This window comes from Schistosoma haematobium, chromosome ZW (genome assembly GCF_000699445.3).
Source record: "Schistosoma haematobium chromosome ZW, whole genome shotgun sequence".
In the NCBI taxonomy this organism is placed as follows: Eukaryota; Metazoa; Platyhelminthes; class Trematoda; order Strigeidida; family Schistosomatidae; genus Schistosoma; species Schistosoma haematobium.
This window is the reverse complement of record NC_067195.1, coordinates 22,396,500-22,416,784: the sequence shown is the minus strand read 5'-3', so window position 1 is coordinate 22,416,784 and position 20,285 is coordinate 22,396,500. Positions and strand designations below refer to the sequence as shown.

General features: G+C 31.3%; 1 protein-coding gene across 3 annotated transcripts in view; it reads left to right on the top strand.

Moving 5' to 3' along the window:
• The window catches only part of MS3_00003044 (uncharacterized protein), a 34,332-nt gene extending 15,915 nt beyond the window's left edge, over positions 1–18,417 (top strand). Inside the window, exons 3-4 of one of the 3 annotated variants that reach the window (XM_051210723.1) lie at positions 6,109–6,539; positions 15,022–18,417. In XM_051210723.1, the coding sequence (XP_051070739.1) occupies positions 15,164–16,888 (1,725 nt within the window). In that variant the 5' untranslated portion in view covers positions 6,109–6,539; positions 15,022–15,163 and the 3' untranslated portion in view covers positions 16,889–18,417. The remainder of the gene's footprint in view (positions 1–6,108; positions 6,540–15,021) is intronic. The other 2 variants (XM_051210722.1, XM_012944193.3) reach the window with 2 other exon arrangements.
• The last annotated feature ends 1,868 nt before the right edge of the window (positions 18,418–20,285 follow it).

Sequence of the window (20,285 nt, the reverse complement as noted above, 5' to 3'; positions counted from 1 at the left end):
AGATCTTACATAATTTCAATGTAATTTATAAAATTGTAAGATAATTTTTATTGTCTAGAAAAATTCGTGATCACTTAGTGCATTACATAATGCTGTTTATTTACTTTATAAAGAATAGATCAACATACTTATTCTGTGATATATATATAGTTTTGAGTCTTGTGTTGGTTTTCAATTCACACCGACAAATTCATCTTACAATTGGGCGGTAAATTTAAGTGAAATGTCCAGCATCTTTCTAGTTCATATATCTTGCTTACTTACGTTTTAAATCCATTATATGAGTGAAATTTTCGAATTATTAAAGTTGCTGGGAAAAACAACCCATCTTCCATTTACCTTCGTAACAATAAAATCTTTTTATTAAGAACACTTAAATTTAAGATTCACTGTAAGTATGATGGGATGGTCTAATAAAATTCAATTAACCAGCTTTTCGATTGGTCAATACTATTGTATGCTATTGCTGATAGCATAGTAATAACGCTAGAATGTAGGTAATTGCTCTGTTATGAAATGATGACTAGTTAGTGCCTGAATTGAAAGTTTAGAAATCTAGTATAGAATTATGAAAATTTTACGAATTTTTGACTGGTGCCAAACAGTCTCATACAGAATTCAATTTTAAAAGTGAACTTCTAATTACTTTACGATGTTTAATAGTTTTCTTTACATGTATTAACCACTCACATACACCATGTGTATTCAACTTTAGTCTCTCCCTTGTTTTATGGAGGGATGAAACTTGTTGAGTTAATTGTCTAAAATGTCCGATTGCTTCAGTATGAAAGCTAAAATTCAACCATATTCAAATGAAAACTGAGGTTAACATATGCTTTAATTCGTGATGAAGTTATTCAGTACTAAAGCACATAAAATCACAGTAGTTAAGTTCCCAATTCAACTGTCTCCTATTTTATACCATACAATGTTGGATATTATTTATTTTATTGTTGAGAATGAATATTGAATAGTGACTTGAAAATAATGACTCTACATTGGTCATTGACAATCATCATAAGAATTTATCTGGATACTCTGAACTATTGTACATTTTTCAAAATACAAATCTATGGAATTTATTACTATTAAAGCTTTTACTACAGGTTATAAATAGGCAAGTTAAACGACATTAATCACACTCGTTTATTGGTTTCTTAAGACTAAAAAATCTTCATGATAACGATTAGTCAACGTTTCTTTAGATAATACATAAACTGTGCATTGAAATCACCACTTCTAATGAATTGTAGTTTCAAATTTTGTCAGTCCATTTATAGTGACTTATTCATTTCATTTGATAATTGTAATTTAGCTGCCAATCAATATCGAAACGTAAACAATAAGAATAAATATTTCAAAAAAATATGTGGTATCACTTTTACTCTATTCATGATTACAATCTCGGTGTTTTTAGTTGTGTATAATTCAATCAAAGTCATCACGCGTTTCACTGGTATGATTGAGTTTACTTTTGATTGTCTACATCTAGTGTGCGAAATATATTTAAATGTGTTATTTACACATTCATATGCTATGCGGATGAAATCACTTGACTGAATCGCTAGTTTCCTTTTATTCGCGATTCACAATAACCATTCAATGATGGCTGGTTAGCCGTAAGAGCATTTTTAAAAATAACAAAATCCATAAGTTGAATAGAGTCGTGTTTAAAAGTATGTTTGTAAACGGACGTTATATTATTTTGTGGTTAGTTCTATCATCAATTCATTTCATCAATCAAAAAGTGAAACGTATACACAATAACTGTTCAAATCTGTCTAATTTATACTTCATAGTTTTTCTTGCTCCATTTTATCGACAGTGCTTTGTATGTTAAAAGACTCTATGTGTAAGCCAGTCTAAATGTCATGGTAACATTTAGCTGCGTACTTTTAGAACCTGTTAAATGTCATGTAATTTAATTATCCAATATCTTATAGTTTGATATCCTTGAAGATGAACTCGTTTCCTAAATGTTAAATGAACTAGATCTCTTATCTTGTTGTTGAATACATAAAATGTTCAATAACAGCAGATTGTAATAATGTTACACAAGAGTTAGGTCAAGTCGAAAAAGTTACAGATTGGAATCGCTTTAGATTAATTACATTCACACGTTCGCCTAGTTAATTTATAACTAGTTAACAGTACAAACAATTCTTGTAATTCTTCTATATATTTCTATAAAAATGGTATAAATTATGAAATATGAAAGATTGGTTTAGCGAAGAGTTCTGTTTTCGGCGAATTTATCTCCAAAGCCTTTAACAATAAAACTATTATTAGTTTCCCTGACTTAGAAGAGTTAACGTTTTGATACGTTTGTTTATTGACCTCACTGTTACCATGTTTAACAGAATTTTATTATCACTATTATAGTAATTATTATCATTTTGAAAAAAGTATATATATTTGCGGTTTTACAGCTTTGAAGATGAATTCGCCGAAAACAGAACTCTTCGCTGAACTAATCTTTCTTATTTTATGACTCATTGGGTATATTCCGTTTACATAAATTATAGACATATGTTTTACAACAGTGAATACTAATATTTCTACATTATAAAAGCAGCTGAAAGAAATCCATGAAATGAATGAATTCATATTATATAGTGTATGGTTTATTTCTCTAGCTTTATGAATTATTCTTGGGATATTATTATTCATCTTAATTAGTAATAATTTTATTCACATATTTTATGTTAGTCTTTAAATGTGTTGGATACAGCTAGGCAAAAGTACTCATAGGTTTAACGTTTATTGGACTTACCTTCTAATCTCAGTGTGGTTAACAGTAACCAAAAAGAGTGATAAGAATTAATCTAATCCGAAAAAAAACAGAAAAGACGAAAAGTTTAATCGACAAGAATATCTTAAATATTGAAACGAAACAATCAAGCTTATCTGAATACAAAGATTAGTGGTCAAAACAGTTACTGTATACCACGTGCACCGAATAATAGATATGGCTATCAAGCGTTCTAATCAAAGATGAGAGAAGAAATAAGGTGGTTTCGGTTTGTGAAAACTAAAAGTCTTCAAGCCTTTTATTAGCTCTGGTTAGTTGTGTTTGATAGTAAAGAAATTTCTTTAATAAGCATGAATATGATTTCCTTACTTCTTTAAATGTAAACACTAAATTAAGGTCATGAGCATATCGAAACTGTAATGTTTGATCGGGGTTTACAAAAACAACCATGATTCAATCAATAATATAAGGGTTTGCGTGAACTATAATTGATTTGAACCACGTATTGACTTTAAAAATTAAGAAGCATTGGACATTCTTTTCGCTTTAGTATGGGACTCTTCAGACACACCGATCTATGATCTCACCAAAGATCGAACCCAGGACCTTTCAGGTCTCCCAGCGAACCCTTGAATTCTACACCACTGGGCCTGAACCTAACTATTTACGCTCTTAATATCAACCACTTTGCTATATGATTGAACTGTGTTTCAGAAAGAAAAATGAAAAAGCCTCACCCAGAACTCTCCATTTTTGCAATTATTTAGTGATCAGTGATGCAAATAATATTGGTGTTTATCGACACTAAAAATATCGTATAAATATCAAACTGTTACTCTTTGAACTGAACTTTATTCACAAGAAAGGAAACAAATATTTCTAATGGCCAAACTTGGGGCAAATTGTTTTTTAAACTTAGACAAGGTGAAATTTATTAGAACTACTTAATTTATCGTTAAATATAAACTTGTATTCAGTATTTCAGTTTATGAATTTATATTATTGAAAATTATTTGTATAAATGTCAGTATCTTTCCAGTGGATAAGATAAGAAACCAATATCACACTATTCTCTGTTGGCTTATTTGGTTCGAGTACAATAGAATATCCGCCGGAAATTCTAATTCTAATCATTATTAATTACTATCAAATGGTCTTTGTAACTAATGTCAGGGTGTTCGTACAATGAACTCGGAACGTGTTGTACACTAGAAAAAGGAATCTTTCAGCTCCAATTAAAACCAATGCTCTCTGAAAAAGGGTTATTGTTATAATTCGCATGCCTAACGAAATGATGTATTTTTTTATTTAAATTCTGATGGGAACATGAATACAGGTGCTTTCAATAGCCCAGTAATAATTCGGCTCATGTCGTTAGGTACTATGAAATATTATGGACTGCGACTCATGTTTTTTCGCAGAAATTCAACTATAAAATACCCAATTTAACTTATAAGCACCTGTCAATATTCTACCGTAGTTTGTTCCTAAAAGTGAAGTATTGATCTTTAGAAAAGTTTAGGGACTTTGGCAATGCCACTGCTATTTAGACGGGATTTTCACATATTTTTGTGACATGAATATTGATTTCCAGTATTCTTGAATGAAATAATATCGTAACTTCAAATAATCTATTCTTTCCCATATTCATCTATGATCCTTTAATCTTAATTACATGTGGATGAATTTCTTGCCTTTATGCACTAAGTTCTATTGAAAAATTTTAGTTTCTGGAGTAAATTATCAGTGCATTGAAAATAAATGCATTTCGGAAGGTCATAATTTGTTTCAATGTAAAAGAATATTTAAGACCAATGTCTAGATCTATTCTTACATAATTTCCTATAGATTAATATACGTCATTTGTTTTTTTTAATAACCATATTGTTCCCTCACTTTATCTTCTTAACAAATACTATTATCTTTTTTCAAGGTTTCTGACAGTTTTCCACTCTTTTTTGGAGATTTTGCATGATATATTGCTTTGCGCCTCAAAAATATGCCAAATATTTTGTTGCATAGTCTGCACCTCAACATGCGGTTATAGATTCAATACTAGTTCTGCCTCGTGAGTTCATCTAGTGGGCTTCGGTTGATCTTTCATGTACAGGCTCTTTGGTATCTGAATTAGAAGTGGAATTTTTTTTTCTTTAGACTTTTGTCATTGTAGGTGTTGGTTATTTATTTATCATCTTTTACGGAGATTTTTAAAAAATGATGTTCATACACATATTTTGTTGGTTTAGATAAGTTTTATTGATAGTTTTGTTGGTATTTCTTATCTTATAATATCCCTGCTTATTCATTTCTATATGAATTATTCAAAGTAAAGTTGAACAGTCTATTTTTATTTTTCATATTATTTCATTTGATACCGGTTTCAGTCGACACTAAACTATTTTGGTGTTACACATCACAATAATAATTTTAAAAACTATTAAAGTTCCTGTAACTGTTCTGTTAATTATAAATATAAATTTGACTATTTAAAACTACGTACCTATGAATAGGGAATATGGTATTGTGTTTTGTGAAATATAGGGATAATAACTCTTCTTTATTAAATTATTATAATCAACGTCAATCAAGTTGTGTTTTTTTTAATTTACTCCAGTTTAACTCATACACCAATTACAAGTTTATGTACTTGGCTTGAAATCAATTCGTTTTTGTTGCCCAATTCGAAACAGGTATAACGGGAACCTGAAACGTACTAGTTGAAAACCAAGTGGTTTAACCATTAACCTAATTCTACCACGCTAATACATATGTGAAATGATTTTAACTGAATAAACTGCTGACAATTTTTCAGATCCATTTCTGCTTTAATTGGAAAGCTAAAGAATACATGACGAGGATGGATGTTTAACAAACTTCACTAAACCAATTAAGATATATTTTGAATATAACCAACTCTTTTCTCGAAGTATAAAGCAGTAGTTTAATGGTTAAGGGATTCACCTCAAAACAAGTATGTTTTAGATTCGAATCCTTCTCCATTTACTTCATTCTGATCAGCCAAGTGCAATCACACTGGCGTTCACATAGACAGTGTCTCAAAATCTAATAAGTATAACTGTTTGTTAAACGAATTGGGTTATAGTGATAACAAAGCACCACAAATACGTCACTCAATTTTATTTACTCCTCGATTCGAAATTCGGTAGAGAAGTAAATCACCTAAACAAAATTTTGATTGCTAACTATTGTGTACTTTGCTCTGTTGTCTATGATCACCACTTAAGTTTTAGGAGTTGACTCAAAATTTATTGCAAATCCATTACAAATTATAATTTTAAATTATTATTTTATTTTCTTCACCGGGGTTCACTTATTTTTTATTTGAATCTTGTCAGGTGGATGTACTTGGATCCCAGTGTTGATGTTCACAATATGTATGGCTACAAATCTACGAATATTCGTGTATTTATAAAGTTATGTTTGCAAATAAACTATTGATAGCTACGTTAGCCACTCATTGAGTAGAACCAATATCATATTGTATAGTCCATCGCATGATTTTTGATTAAGGTGGATTGATGTACACAATGGGAAACTATGGATCTAAGTTTCATACTAGTTAGTGCTTACCAACAGTAAGTATTTTCAATATTGAGGAAACTGATGCCTCCTATGTAGTTTGATGTTCAGAGCTTTCTTGTCACATCAAGTCTTGATAATTACATAAAAAGCAGGTTTAAAGATGACTGATGGATCTCTGCTTGCAACTATTATTGTTCATGAAATGTGAATGCGAATTTATTCACTTAATATTGACAGTATAAAAGTAAACTGATCTTTTGACTACTTTTTAATAAAACTTTATTCAATAGTATTTTTTTCGATTAATTTCACTGCTTACATGATCTGATTTTATTAAAGTCTGATTTCACGAAAGGACAAAACTTATAAAACTTCTGCAAACTGAACGGTATTCTATGGTTATTCTTCACTAGTTGAGGATTTCTTAGGCATATGTATACGTTAGACTTAACTTGCTCTGGACTTATAGCCTTACAATTATGTGAATTAAAGCTCAACCTTCGCTTTATCTATATTATAATGACACTATGATCCAATGAAAATAATGATTACTTGACTGAATTCTTAATTTACTTAAATTATAAGTCTCAGTTACTCATTAAAATGTCTAATTGTTCTTGACCGTGATAAAACGTTTGTTTATTAATCTATGGTTTCTTCACTCATAGTTTGAAACGATAAAATTCACACTGTAGATCGAGTTTTGAAATGAAATAAATTATTAATTGATTTATGTATCTACAATTAGAAACTGTGTTACGAGAACAACTGAACATGGATTGTTATCTCAAAAAACTGCAACTTTTGAAATCCATAAAGAGTGATAGAAAAACTGTCAAAGATGGTTAAAACATAATAGAAAACTATAAAACTCAACAAGAAATATGGTCTCTAATATTTGTATGCCTAAATTTATTTTAAGTGAATGTAATCACATGAACATAAATTATAGAGGTATTTTATTATACGAACTAATTAAAAGCATGTCAATTGTAATTTGATGACTAAAGTTGAATGATTGATATTCATTGTGTCAATGTATTTGGTATAGACTAGTTTAAAATGATTTCAAGGAAAATTCTTAACCGGTTCAAGAATAGTTAGCTTGGTCGTGAAAGTAATCAGTTCAATGAAGAAGTATTCTGCCATATAATGGATCAGTGTTAAGTTGAACCCCTGGAGCAGTATATCTAACTCCGGAGTTTTTCCTAAGTGTTCTATGTTTAGACATTGAGTTATTAACCAACTTCTTTCATTAGTTTTCAGTATCGAAAAATTCGCAGTGAAACTTCGTCTTTTTCGTTCAACCAGAATAGTGGTGAAACAAAAGAAGGTGCAATACGGAAGGTAGAAAATTACCAAATGTATACCGTTTTTTATAACATTAATGAACACTCCTAGATTGGCTTGTGACTCTTCTGCCATGAAGTCGAAAAACGTCTAACACGATAATTTTTTTCATCTAATTCCAAATTATCATTCGTTAGGAGCTTTTATACAATAGTAGACAGATTTTTAAATAACTCCCCACAATCATTTTAAAAATCCCCCTTATTACCCCCAAGAGATATTGGTGAGTGGATCAAACTTTCAAGTCTGATTTCCATATAATACTCAAATAAATTTACTACTTATGGTTTGATTTTGTCAAACTAATTGCAACGTTTAAGTTCATATTATCTACTGCACTATACATAATGCGATTTGTCCGTACTTTAACTTCGAACGGGGAAAAAAGAATCGCTTCTAATTGGTCTATTTAACCAAAATTCATTTATTACGATAAAAACTCATCTTGTATTTCTTCCTATTCTTTTATCATCTGTTTAACGCCCACGATTTGTAAATGAGCACTTTTCTATACAGTTCAGCGTATTATCGACAGTTATTTTCTCCTTATAAAAATGATTCATGATAAGTTTGAATGTCAATATCCTACTTTGGCAATATACACCCTAACCTGGAAACTATTATCTCGGTCGTAGTTGGTTCATATACATATTCAATCTTAATTAAAGTCTTTTTGTCTAATCACTGTCACTTAATGTCGATGTAGTATTGTTTACTTTCGCACCACTTTAAAGAGTTAATCCATTCTATTTAATATATATATCTCCGATCATTTGAAAACATCCATAAGCCAAACAGTAATGATATAATTAGCGTAAATGCAACTGACATTGATTAAGTATTATGCACTGCGTCGTCGTTTAAATCACAGTCTGATCATATGACTGATAACACTATCGGTTTTCTTTAGTCTTGAAAAATGCTTTATTACATATATTTGTCGTAATAAACCACTAGAATCCATTAAAAATAAATGCATGAACGGTAGACATTAAAATTGATTTATAAGTAAATTGAATTACAGAAATTCATATTTCACTCCAATCATTTGGATAAAAATCAAGTCTACGTGTCAGACATTGTTATATTTTTAGCTTTGTATACTGTTTTGTTGTTAGTCACTCACATGAATCATGTATGCAGTAAACTACCTTAATGTTGGTTTCGTGAAAAATAACATCTGAATTGGTATAGAATTGTTCCTAATTCAGCAATTCCATTTATAAACTGTGAAATCAAATTACCGAAAATACTTATTTACCTAAAATGTCATAAACTCATCGTGATTCTTGACTAATTTCACTCATGCTTTTTCAAGCTATCTTATCTGATTTCTTTTTTTTCTCAAAGTTTTGTGGATTCTTTAAACTTTTAACGTTGAATGGGCAGTTAAATGGCTCGGAAGTATTATCTAACTTTATGTTATTATTATGTTACTTATCTAGTTTACCGGCTAATGAAGACAATTAAAAACTTTCTACACGTCACTTGCAATTAGTTTCATATTTAGTGTGCTTATGAAAATCGATGAATTTTTCTGTAGATCTGGAAAATGTTAGTTGGAACCAGGACAAGACAGTACTAGTTCTATGTCATATACTTTTAGTTTGAGTCCTATTGAAAGAAGTGGACCTTCTATTTGCTCGATGATCGTAACCTATTATTGTAGATGTAATGATCATAGTTTAAAATACGTATGCATTCATTTTGTAACTTCATCTAAATGTTCAACCTAATGTCGTTCCGTGTATATTCAATTTCATCCGTGGATTTTGACCATATTTCTTATCTTTAATCTGCCACTTTGGTCGAGACCAATACTTCCTTTTTACTACTTTTTGCCTTTTTTCATTTTATTCCCCACCGTGTGTGGTGGAAGGTATGGCTAGTTTAACCGTTACACACCTGTATCAGATGCCACATTGTCTACAGTTGACCTATCACTAATGAGGGTTGTTATTTATTCATTTGACGGAGCATAACCAGTGTTCTCAATACTAACTACAATCATAAATTGTATTTTTAATGGAATAACTTTGGTATTTAATTCTGCTAATTTTATCGATGTTTTCAGTTATTTCAATTATTAAGTGAAGTGTGAAAATGATATTTGGGTGTAACTTGATAAACTATTAATAACTACTTATCCACTGCTTTTATTATTTAGCATAACATTTCATTAAGTTTTATTTTAATGGATTTATTCACCATTGTCTATCATGTTTTACATTATTTGGGCATACTTTGTATCTGCTTCGTCAATATGTAATTTTCATTGGAGTCAGTACTTACCTACTATCCGGTACAATTATCAGATGAAATTATCACGTTCTAATAATTTCAAAGTAAAGCTGATATTGCTTAAAATTTAAGATTGTTCATGCGTTAACACTCTCGTTACCGCCCCTATTCTTTTACTTATTACATAACAAACCATAAATTGGGGATTTTTACAAATTTATATTTATTGATTCACAACAGTGTTATTCATTTAAATACCTTCCCTCTAATCACCCCACAAGTTATAAATTTGAAAAGAAAATATTGGCTCAGACCTGTTTATCTACTTTTTTTAGCCTGTTATTAACTTCTAATGAGTCATTGCAGTTTAAATATTTGTTGTTTAGATGAAAATTATTTTCCTCATAAGGTATGAGTCGTTCGTGCTTCCCTCCTTTCTATGTTCATTTTTCACTAGGTCTACTGACTTTGTATTTCTCTTCTAGGTGTTACTCACCTTGGTGTCTATGCTACTTATCTTTTATCATGACCTCAAATACCATGGTGAATTGTTCTACTTCTCCCTTTTTTTCAATATATACACAAATGACTCACCGTCCGATTGATTCAATAAAATTACTTGTCCTAAACACATAGGCATTGTGCGTCTATACTGCTGATTATATGTACTTGAAATAGAAACGGAGCTACTGAACATAGTAACTTACATGGTTAAATTATGTCAAATGTTTCAGTTTGTTTTTCATAAGTAATTATTCACCGAGTGGGTAAAATTCACTAAAATGTATAGTTTCTTTAAGTAATTGATTGCAGTAATTGAAATGAACTTTGTATCAGTTATACTTGTAATTCAAAGGTGTATAATTAAAGAAAGTAAAACAGTTGAATTATGTCTCAAATATTTTATTCTCTGACGTACTTTCATTTTATTGAATGAAGCAATTGACTTCTCATGTTGAAGGATATTCATCTTGTTAATTTCCTTCTATTCGTCCAATGTGAGCTATGACATTTTGGGTCTATGTATACACCGAGATTAGATCCAAGTTATTAGATAGGGATTGTAAATTGATTGGCGAGGTAGTGAATCTTCACCGACTGAAGTAGATGGGACATGCATTACGTAAACCCAGCCCACTGCCTACCTCTACAGGGTATCTTTTATGACTTTAAGTTCGGCTAGTTATCACGTAATTTATTCGCCAATCGAAATACGACTTATTCACTCTTGTGCTGTACTAAACCAATGACGTTCAACCGGTCTGATCAGCCTAGCGTCCTTATCGGTCCTTCGTTTGCCTAGACCGTCCAATTGAGTCCAGAACACCAATAACAGCTTCCACTATGCAAATCATTCATTTCAAACATACTTGGTTTACCTACCAATCAAATAGACCTCATCGCACCATAAAATAGGAAATAACGTTTATACAAGATCAGGCCGAAAAGTGGCTGTGAATGTGGGAAACGGTAATCAAATAACTGAGTATAAATTGAGAACAGTAAATCGTACAATAATAGTCTATAGATCAAAATGAAGCTTATAATAAGGGAATATGGATATATGTAATCTAGTTACTGAATAGTTATACAATAGGAATATATACATATATTATATTAGTCGATTAATAGTTCTCGGAAGTTACTCTTAATTTAATCTTCTCTAGGATATAACAATGTAGTCTGGTTTTTGAGTAGGTGGGTAGAAATCAAGAAGTGGATAAGCCAAGATGTGGTATCATTTCATAAAGTTATTGCCTGATGAACTGAGTCATGTAGTTTGGTGTAGTCTATTTGGTTGGGGTCCGTGTGATTATCGTAACCAGTGGTTGGAGATATTGAATGACATGTCTCAAAACTGTTCCTAGTGGTATAGATACATTTACTCGTTGTCTTTCTTTATATTTTTTAGTCATGAAATATAATTATACTTTCTTTGTGTATTTAGTCTCTTTTAATACCACTAATACAGTTACTACTTCTACTACTATGTGATTTGTTATGATAATGTTTCAACCCAAACCGATGCACATGTACATTGTATACGACTAACTGACTTGTCTTCTTTTTTCTCACTTAAAGCAGTAAAATAATTGTAAGGAAGTTTGTACAGAATATTGACTTGATAAAAGAAGCAGAATAAATCTTAGTTGATTATATCTTATAGGTTGAGTAGATTAACTCAGTTTGTAGTTTTTTTTAAAAAATTGACTATTATATATATTAATAGAGTACTATCAAGCGAGTCTACCTATTAGAAAACAATCCAAATAAGTAAACACAGGTATTGATTTTTAGTTAAGTTAGTGAACAACCAGTAGTAAACGGGCGTTTCAGTGATTAATAACTTAGTTAAAGATTATGAAAATCAATGTGTTGTTAAAGTATCATGAACCATTGTTGAAAGTTTATTCCATGTAAATAGATTGTCGAATATCAACAGATTCTTCTACGAGGTTGATCTTTTAAATTTATTAATTACTAGTAAGATAGCTTAGAAAATCATATAGACATAATATTACATTCAGTCATAAGAATATAATAACTACTCTACTGATCAATACGTGATATGTACCCAATTCAAACGTTCACCTTAAATACTAAAATAAACTCCGAATATATTATGTACCGTATTAGCAATACTATTAGTTATCATACACTATTTGATTACTGAGTAATGACTAATATTATATTGTTCATTACTTAGCATTAATAGACTTTCCCTCCATTAACTTTTAATGTAACTGACAAAACAGGTTTACTGGTTCAATTCAACTAACATATTTTTCTTTGAATTGCGATCCTTACTGGCCTACTATCCAATTACATTGACCAACTGTTTGCTATTAAATAACCAACCATATAAATCGATTTTATTTTGTTTGTATGCATAAAACTAGTGTACTTTTTTAACTTTATTTGGAAATAGAATATAGATCATATAATTTTCATTTACGTGCGTTTGTTGAGTGTGGGCGTCCATGTGAGCATGTATCTTATCTAAGATTGTTTATATATGTATAATTTTTGGTGGAACTCAACTCATAAAAATCAATTTTTGTTAAAGAAATCATATCTTAACATACATGATACCATGTGACTTATTACCATATCATAGAATTTAAAAATAGATAAGTCAAATACATAAGTTTTGGATATTTCATTATATCATTGAAAATTGTTTTCAATAATGTACGGTTACATTTATCTCTATTTGATTAAATATGCATAAAATGGTGTACAAAGAGATGTTGCGTAACTGCAGACTCATTGAAAATAGAGGACTACCGATAACAGTGAAGAAGCATATAATTCCTTAATGCTGGTTTAACTATCCTCTATAATATTCATCTTTATGCTTACCAGCAGAGTTGAAGATCACCGTTATGTGGTTTATGAAGTGTAATATTACGGGATGACTACAATTAGACAACTACTGAGAATCAGGTAGCACTAGGCAGTGGTTTCTTCCTTGTATGGGACTCTTTAGAAGTGGGAATTAATAACCTTATCACCGCCTCATGATGAACGCTCAATCTTCAGACCACTGAGTTAGGATCCAACCGTTTACATTTCTAACGTCAATCAATTCGCGATATCGCCCGACCATCATCCATTTGCATTGATGATATTTGTCTCACGCCTGAAATGATTGTGTTCTTATGAACACTGTTTCTTGCTAGAACTCGGGAAATCCCCTTTCAAAGTTGCTAAACATGGAGATTTTTCAATTTGAAGTTTCACATTACTAATTAACATTGGAAACTAAGATATATACACAGTTGAATATTTGGCAAATTAGTACAAGACGGAAACTCAATGTGCTCTGACATTCAGATAAAATTATTTTTATATCAGTCACTCCCTTATATGATGACTAAACTAAGGTCAAAGTGCGTTTTGTAGTAATACCATTGATTGTTGTTCGTACAGTTTGATTATTCAACTGACACGTTTAAATTTCACACTGATTACTTTTTGTTTAAATAATAAGCTAATGTCTTGTTCTTTCACTCATGATAGCTTCATAGACTATTTCATAATAAGTATAGATGTTCATAAAATGATATTCAATTGATCATTCACAAGTCTGCATAAATGGTGACTGTGATTCGTTTACTTTCAGGAGGGATTCCATATCATTATGAATTGGTACACTTCAGAGCATCACTGTATATTTGTGAGATTCTCTATATAGATAGACTATTAGCAAAGTGTAGTGTTTCAGCTTTTCAAACCGGTCTTGATTAATAGCTTTCCAAATCAAAATAAGCAACATCAATTCAAAGCTAACTATCTTAAAGGCAACACTTTTCCCTGTGTGATTCGTAAATGTTTAAACCTGTTTATTGTACTAAAAACGAAAAATACACTGAAGGTTTATCTAAGAAATTGTGATAGTTAAACTGTTGTCTATTTACCAAATATCTAAATGGGTATAGCATCAGTAAAAAGTGCTGACATATTTCAACGAATACTTTGCCAAGGTAATTTTTACAAAACACTATTTACTATAAATATGATTCTGATATATTGTGATCATATCTACTAGACATAATTAACTCTAGTAATAAAAGTACTTTAAATAATGTTAGCTAAACATCTGACCAATGCTTTAATAATTCTTCCATATCTATCATATATTTTTTATAACAACTTTAAGACCTTTTATCTAGTCTGTATCATCTACGGTAGGTTGATTAGCTCTTTTGTATAGAAAGCATCGTTGCCTGAATTAATACTTGTTCTTTGTATTACACTATGAAAAAAGACTATACTATAATATTCTATTATTTTATGATCAGAGTCTTTAATACTGTCGTATAAAATTTCTTTCTTTCGATTTTATTGACTAACTATCTGTATATTGTGTTTTGAAAAGTGTAGCGATTTTAGTAGTTCACTTCCATTCAAAGTATTTTGTTATGTCTCTCCTAGAAATTTCAGTAAATAAAGAAAATTAGATTAATAATTTTATGTATATGTGAAGAGTTTTGCAGTAAAGTAATAATCGCTCAATAGATTTACTGAATTTTCTCTTTGTATATTTTGTATGAAAGTTATAGGTAAGAGAAATGGATATTTAACAGTGCCTAACTATCCGATGGCGTTTATTCTCTTTTTGTCTTATTTAGAGGGGAAAATGCCAATACAACAACTAATACTACTATTACTACACCTAATGATCATTTTGAAAAGTCTGAAGCATCAACCGATCCTAGCTTACAAACTGGAATTTACTGGCATCCAGGTCCACCTCAGCCGTTGTCTGAATTGATGTACGAGTTTCGTTTAGGTAGTCCAGGAACAACTTATTTGATCAAAGCTATTTGCAAACGTTCAGGATGTCATTGCGCCTTAAGAAATTATGACAGTCTCATGTTATATCCAGTGCCGGATTCAACACTGGCTTCTGCAACTTGGGAATTATGGACAGCTAAAGACAAGAATCCGCGTTTTCCTACCTCTTCCTGTGAAGTTCAATCAAAATTAATTCTTTTTCGACAATGTCGAGGATGGTATGAAGTTTTGAATGAGAATCACCAGCCAACTCCTCATATAACAACACTTGAACAGGTAAGGCGCACCAGAGCTTCGACTTTCATTGTTCGACAAGACATGCGTTGCTTAGTAGCACCTCCAAATTTGGTCATACCTTCTTCAGATGAAAGAAGAGAATTAAATGATGATACTTCACCATATTCAATACCATCAAGTCTGGTCACATTGGCATGTTCACCAGAAACATTGGCTAGTTCAAAACCGGATTTTGTTCGTGCTGGAACACTTCTACGGTTTATCGCTTATCTACCTCAATGCTCAGTTAAACGTGGAAAAAAAACCAAGGATTTAGGCCTTATACTAGCAGTTGAACGATCCAGTTGTTCGAAACAATCATCCATTCATTCCGATCTACTCCCGGTTAGACCTCTTTCACGTACTATCTACCTTGGCGTAGAAGATTCTACACCTGCAGTATTTCCTCCTAAACTCTCCTTAAGTGTTATCGCTGGACCAGAAAATATTTCTGGAGTTCATTTGTTATCTGGTCTACTTCGTAAATTCCGCTTACCTTTGTCAGTTAGACCCATACCTGTACCAGACTCTTATAACTATACAACCAATACATCATCTATGAGACGTCCATCACTTATGAATAGTAATCCCAAAGTAACTTGTGGTCTAGTTGCTGTTCAACCACTTTCATTCACTGAAAAACATTTTTTAAGATTACACTCTTTATATAGAGGTGATATTTTAATTATTGCTCCAGTGTCTTCACCAGAACGTTTATTTTTGATTACACCATCAATGTTACGTGATCATTCATTTCAAACTGGTTATACTCATGATCCAACTTATGCTCTTTCCATGGAAAATCATCGTATACAAGCATGCAATTTTCTAGCTATTGCTCATGCTCAAGAAACACTCAATTATTTAGTTCGACATATGCAAGATATAACACGCGAGCCTCGTGATTCTTATACATCCCGTCAACAAGCGAAACAACGAAGTGATTTGATGCCAACTCCAGAATCTTATATGACACAAGAAGAAATTTACAAAACATACGATGAAATTGATGATATCTACTTTTATATTCGCCATGGTTATTATCCATCAAAAATACGTAAGCCAGATGATCTGAACAATAAAACAGAGTCTATATCTAATACTAAGTTAAAATCTCATAAATATTCCACTAATTCATCACACACATCAGATGATATGCCTGGAAAGATGAATTGTCAAAAAGATGGTGGATTATCCCGTTCGAATATGGCAACAGCTGAAGACTTACTTGCTGCTTCACTGTATACACCTTCACATCATGACTCAACGATACCACTGCAACAACCTATTAGTCTAACTAGATCATCAAACAATAATAAAATTGTTAGTTCAAATCAACATAATATCAATAACATGATTAATGCTACGTTGGCCACTTTAGCCAGTTCAACATATCGTGTACAGCCAAAAGAATATGGAATATAATAAGGTATCATTTAATAGTTGGGAGACAGTAAAGAACTTGAAATTCTCTCTGTTCCTTTCAGCAGAAATAATTTTTCTTATAACCTTTTTCTGACTTTATTCTGTGTAATCACTTATGTATTCGTTCGCTGAAAAGTGTAAACAAACAAATAATCGCATTATCTTATCTAATCAATGTCTCTTCATATTTGAAATTTATAACTGTTACTATGATATCTATAAAAAGTTCTAAGGACTAAAATAAACATTCCACCCATCTGTTCATCCAACCAACTATCCTTCCTTCTTTTCTTTGCTTCATGATATAAACGGTATTTATATTCCTTTTTACAAACACCAATTTTTGGCTGTTGTATTTGGAAACTTTTGCCTATAAGTTGCTTTTTTTTCTTGCATTAACTATTCCTATCACCGCCATATGAACAATCTTTTTCAAACGTTATGAATCTAATCTATCCAAATTCTCTTTCAAATATATATATGTATGGAGACCGAGAGAGAGTGTGGTCCGTTTTTGCCTAAATCAATGTTTTTAATTATTTTTCATTAGTCTTGAGGAATTTACACGACTATTGAATTCTATATGACACTAGTTTTATCATGTTATGTATGGTTGCAGTTGTTTTCAAAATAAACAAGCAAAAAAACCACTAGCATTCAAAGTTCTTAACCAATTTATTTCAATGATAAAAATTCCTTTTTGTGTTTTAATGATCTGTATTGGAACAATTCATATCTGTAATTAATAAATAAACTTAGTTTATCTATTGTCATGATTGTTCAATGAGAAAAGGATTCCATGTATCATCATAAAATTCCCTTTAAATTTTGTATATAAAATAATAGTGTTTTTTTTAAATATAAATTTAACTTATCTGTCCATATATTTTATGTTTTATCCTCAGTGAATGACAATTGTGTGTTTAAGTCACTTGTCTAAATTGTCATTCCTTCTTCTTCTTACGTTTTATCCTGTCATATTTGTTCCGTATTGTTTTGCTTTTTTGAAACTCTACTACTTTTTTTAAAAAATCAGAATGTTTATTTTACTACTTTCCCTTTGTCTAATCTTCATTTCATCTTGCAACATTGTTTTGTGGTGATTTTGATCATTTAACTGGTTTTGTTTTCCCTCTTTTTATGTATTTGACTTCGTATTCAATATTTCCAGTGTAGAAAATACACGTGATTAGATTCAAAGTAATTATGGTTAGTCAATCAATGATTATTGTCCACTCCATCATCTTCGTTTATTCCTAACTTTCACTGCTATTTCTTTCGTTGTTCACTATATATCTTCTTTTCTTCCTAATAATATATTTCTTAGGGAGTGCGTTCTCTATACGTGTGACTGGTGATTGATAAGTGTATTTCTGAGTGACGATAGTTTCTTTCTCTCTTTGTACTTCGTACTTTTCTGTATAAGATAGGCAATTTTATCTTAATATTTGTGTAATTAATCTCTTCGGATACCGTTGTTTATTTTGCTTATATTCACATTGTTTTTCGAATTACATTATTTGTCTTTTTCGTTTCCTGGATTTTATTCATTAGTCTTGAATTTATGATCAGTGATAAACGATGTCGTAAGGTACGAAAACATATCATATGGTGCTCTAAGTAATTAAGATATTCATTAAATTAACATAAATGTTTAGAAGGTGTAGGTGCTATGGTTTCTGCTTTAAACTACACTTCATATAAAGACCTATTACATTACTCAGCTAAAGTTGAGTTAGGATCTACTATCTGCTGGTCATAGGCTGAGCACTTTAATCACTAGGGTAATGATCCATACACAAGTTTCATATTCTGTTCAGTGTCATTTAAATATGAGTTACAATTAGTGTAAACCTCAGCCTTTTCCCCTTCAAATGCACCCACTAAGCTACTACAAAAAACCCAGGTCAATCATATGTGAGAGTACGTAGTTCAGAATGTCCATGAAAGTCATCAGAACAAAGAGAACATTTGATATTGTTTCAAACAGCCACCTGGTGGTGAGCAATTTAAAACTAAAGCTAAAAAAGCATTGAATGGGCTGCACCACACAGGTTTAATACAGCCTTTCTTTGAGATGCAAACAAACTCAAGACCTTACTCAGCAATAATTTCTGGGCGCTGCGTGATCTACTATGTGAATAAGAAAACATCATAGAGAGCGATTGGGAAGGGATCGAAAAATCAATAACTTCGACATGCCATAAAGTACTGGGCCCCAAGAAGCACCAGGATAAGTAGTGGATGTCTGTAGGTAAATAATTAAAAGGAAATAGGGATTAACAACAGCTGAACAAGAGTAGAGAAATCGAAGGTATTGACCGAATATACAGGAGCAAACAATAGAGGGAAGAGGAAGACCTTGCAGTGACAGCGGAAAAAGCTGCATGTAAGGAAAATATGAGGCAATTATATAATATAACGAAGGAATTAACAATAAAATATTGCTTCTTAGGAACCTGTATCGACTTAAAAACACATTCCTTGTATCACTTTTATGATTATCGCATATAACTAACTAACTAACTGATGATATCGAATTAACACGTTACTCATTTTCGAGTGAAGATATAAATAAATTTTCGTGTGTCACAACTCCTAACAAGGTTTGTATCTCAAAACTGCCAGAAACTAAACCCACTAGAGTTACCCAGACGAGAATATACAGAAAAGAAAGAGAATACTAGAAAAATAATAATAATTTGTAGGTACTATGACTTATGAAAAAGCATGACCTCATTAATATTTGGAGGGATGAGCTAAACTGGAATACGATCAGTTTGTTGTTAGCCAAGAAGAAGTGACCACCTAATGAATGAAAAACTCTTCCAAGAGCCTTTCGAGTGATCCAGAACTATCCATCATATATCATCTCTCCGTCCTTGCCTCAGGTAGATGTTAATATTGGCTTAGAATTCCCACCTAATCTGAACTAGTGCTGATAGGTCTGAGACAACCAAGAGCTCCAGTAGTCTTTGAAGAAATATGAGAAGGGTTATTTAATCGGATCGACACACTTATCTATGTATAATTGTCAGGAATGATTACGACCAGAACTTACTATTGATCACACCAACGATTTTTACAGAGAAATTAATCTAACATTATTTTTAAAATTCTTTGATATACAACCATTTGATGCATAGCTGAAATTAACTAGCAGGAAAGCTAGGGAAAACCACCATGTTTAAGGTCATACAAATCAACCAGCCTTATAGTTTTTTCTCTTACTACTAGTGCAAACCCGATTCATACATAATACTGCAAGCAACTGAACAACCGAACATTGGTGGTCCTACTGGTTGTAGAGGAATAAGTGATTTTTCGCAAGACTATTCATCTTCTGTCTTTATTATCCCAACTTAAGTTTCTAGAAACGATAATCGCTTAGTCGTTT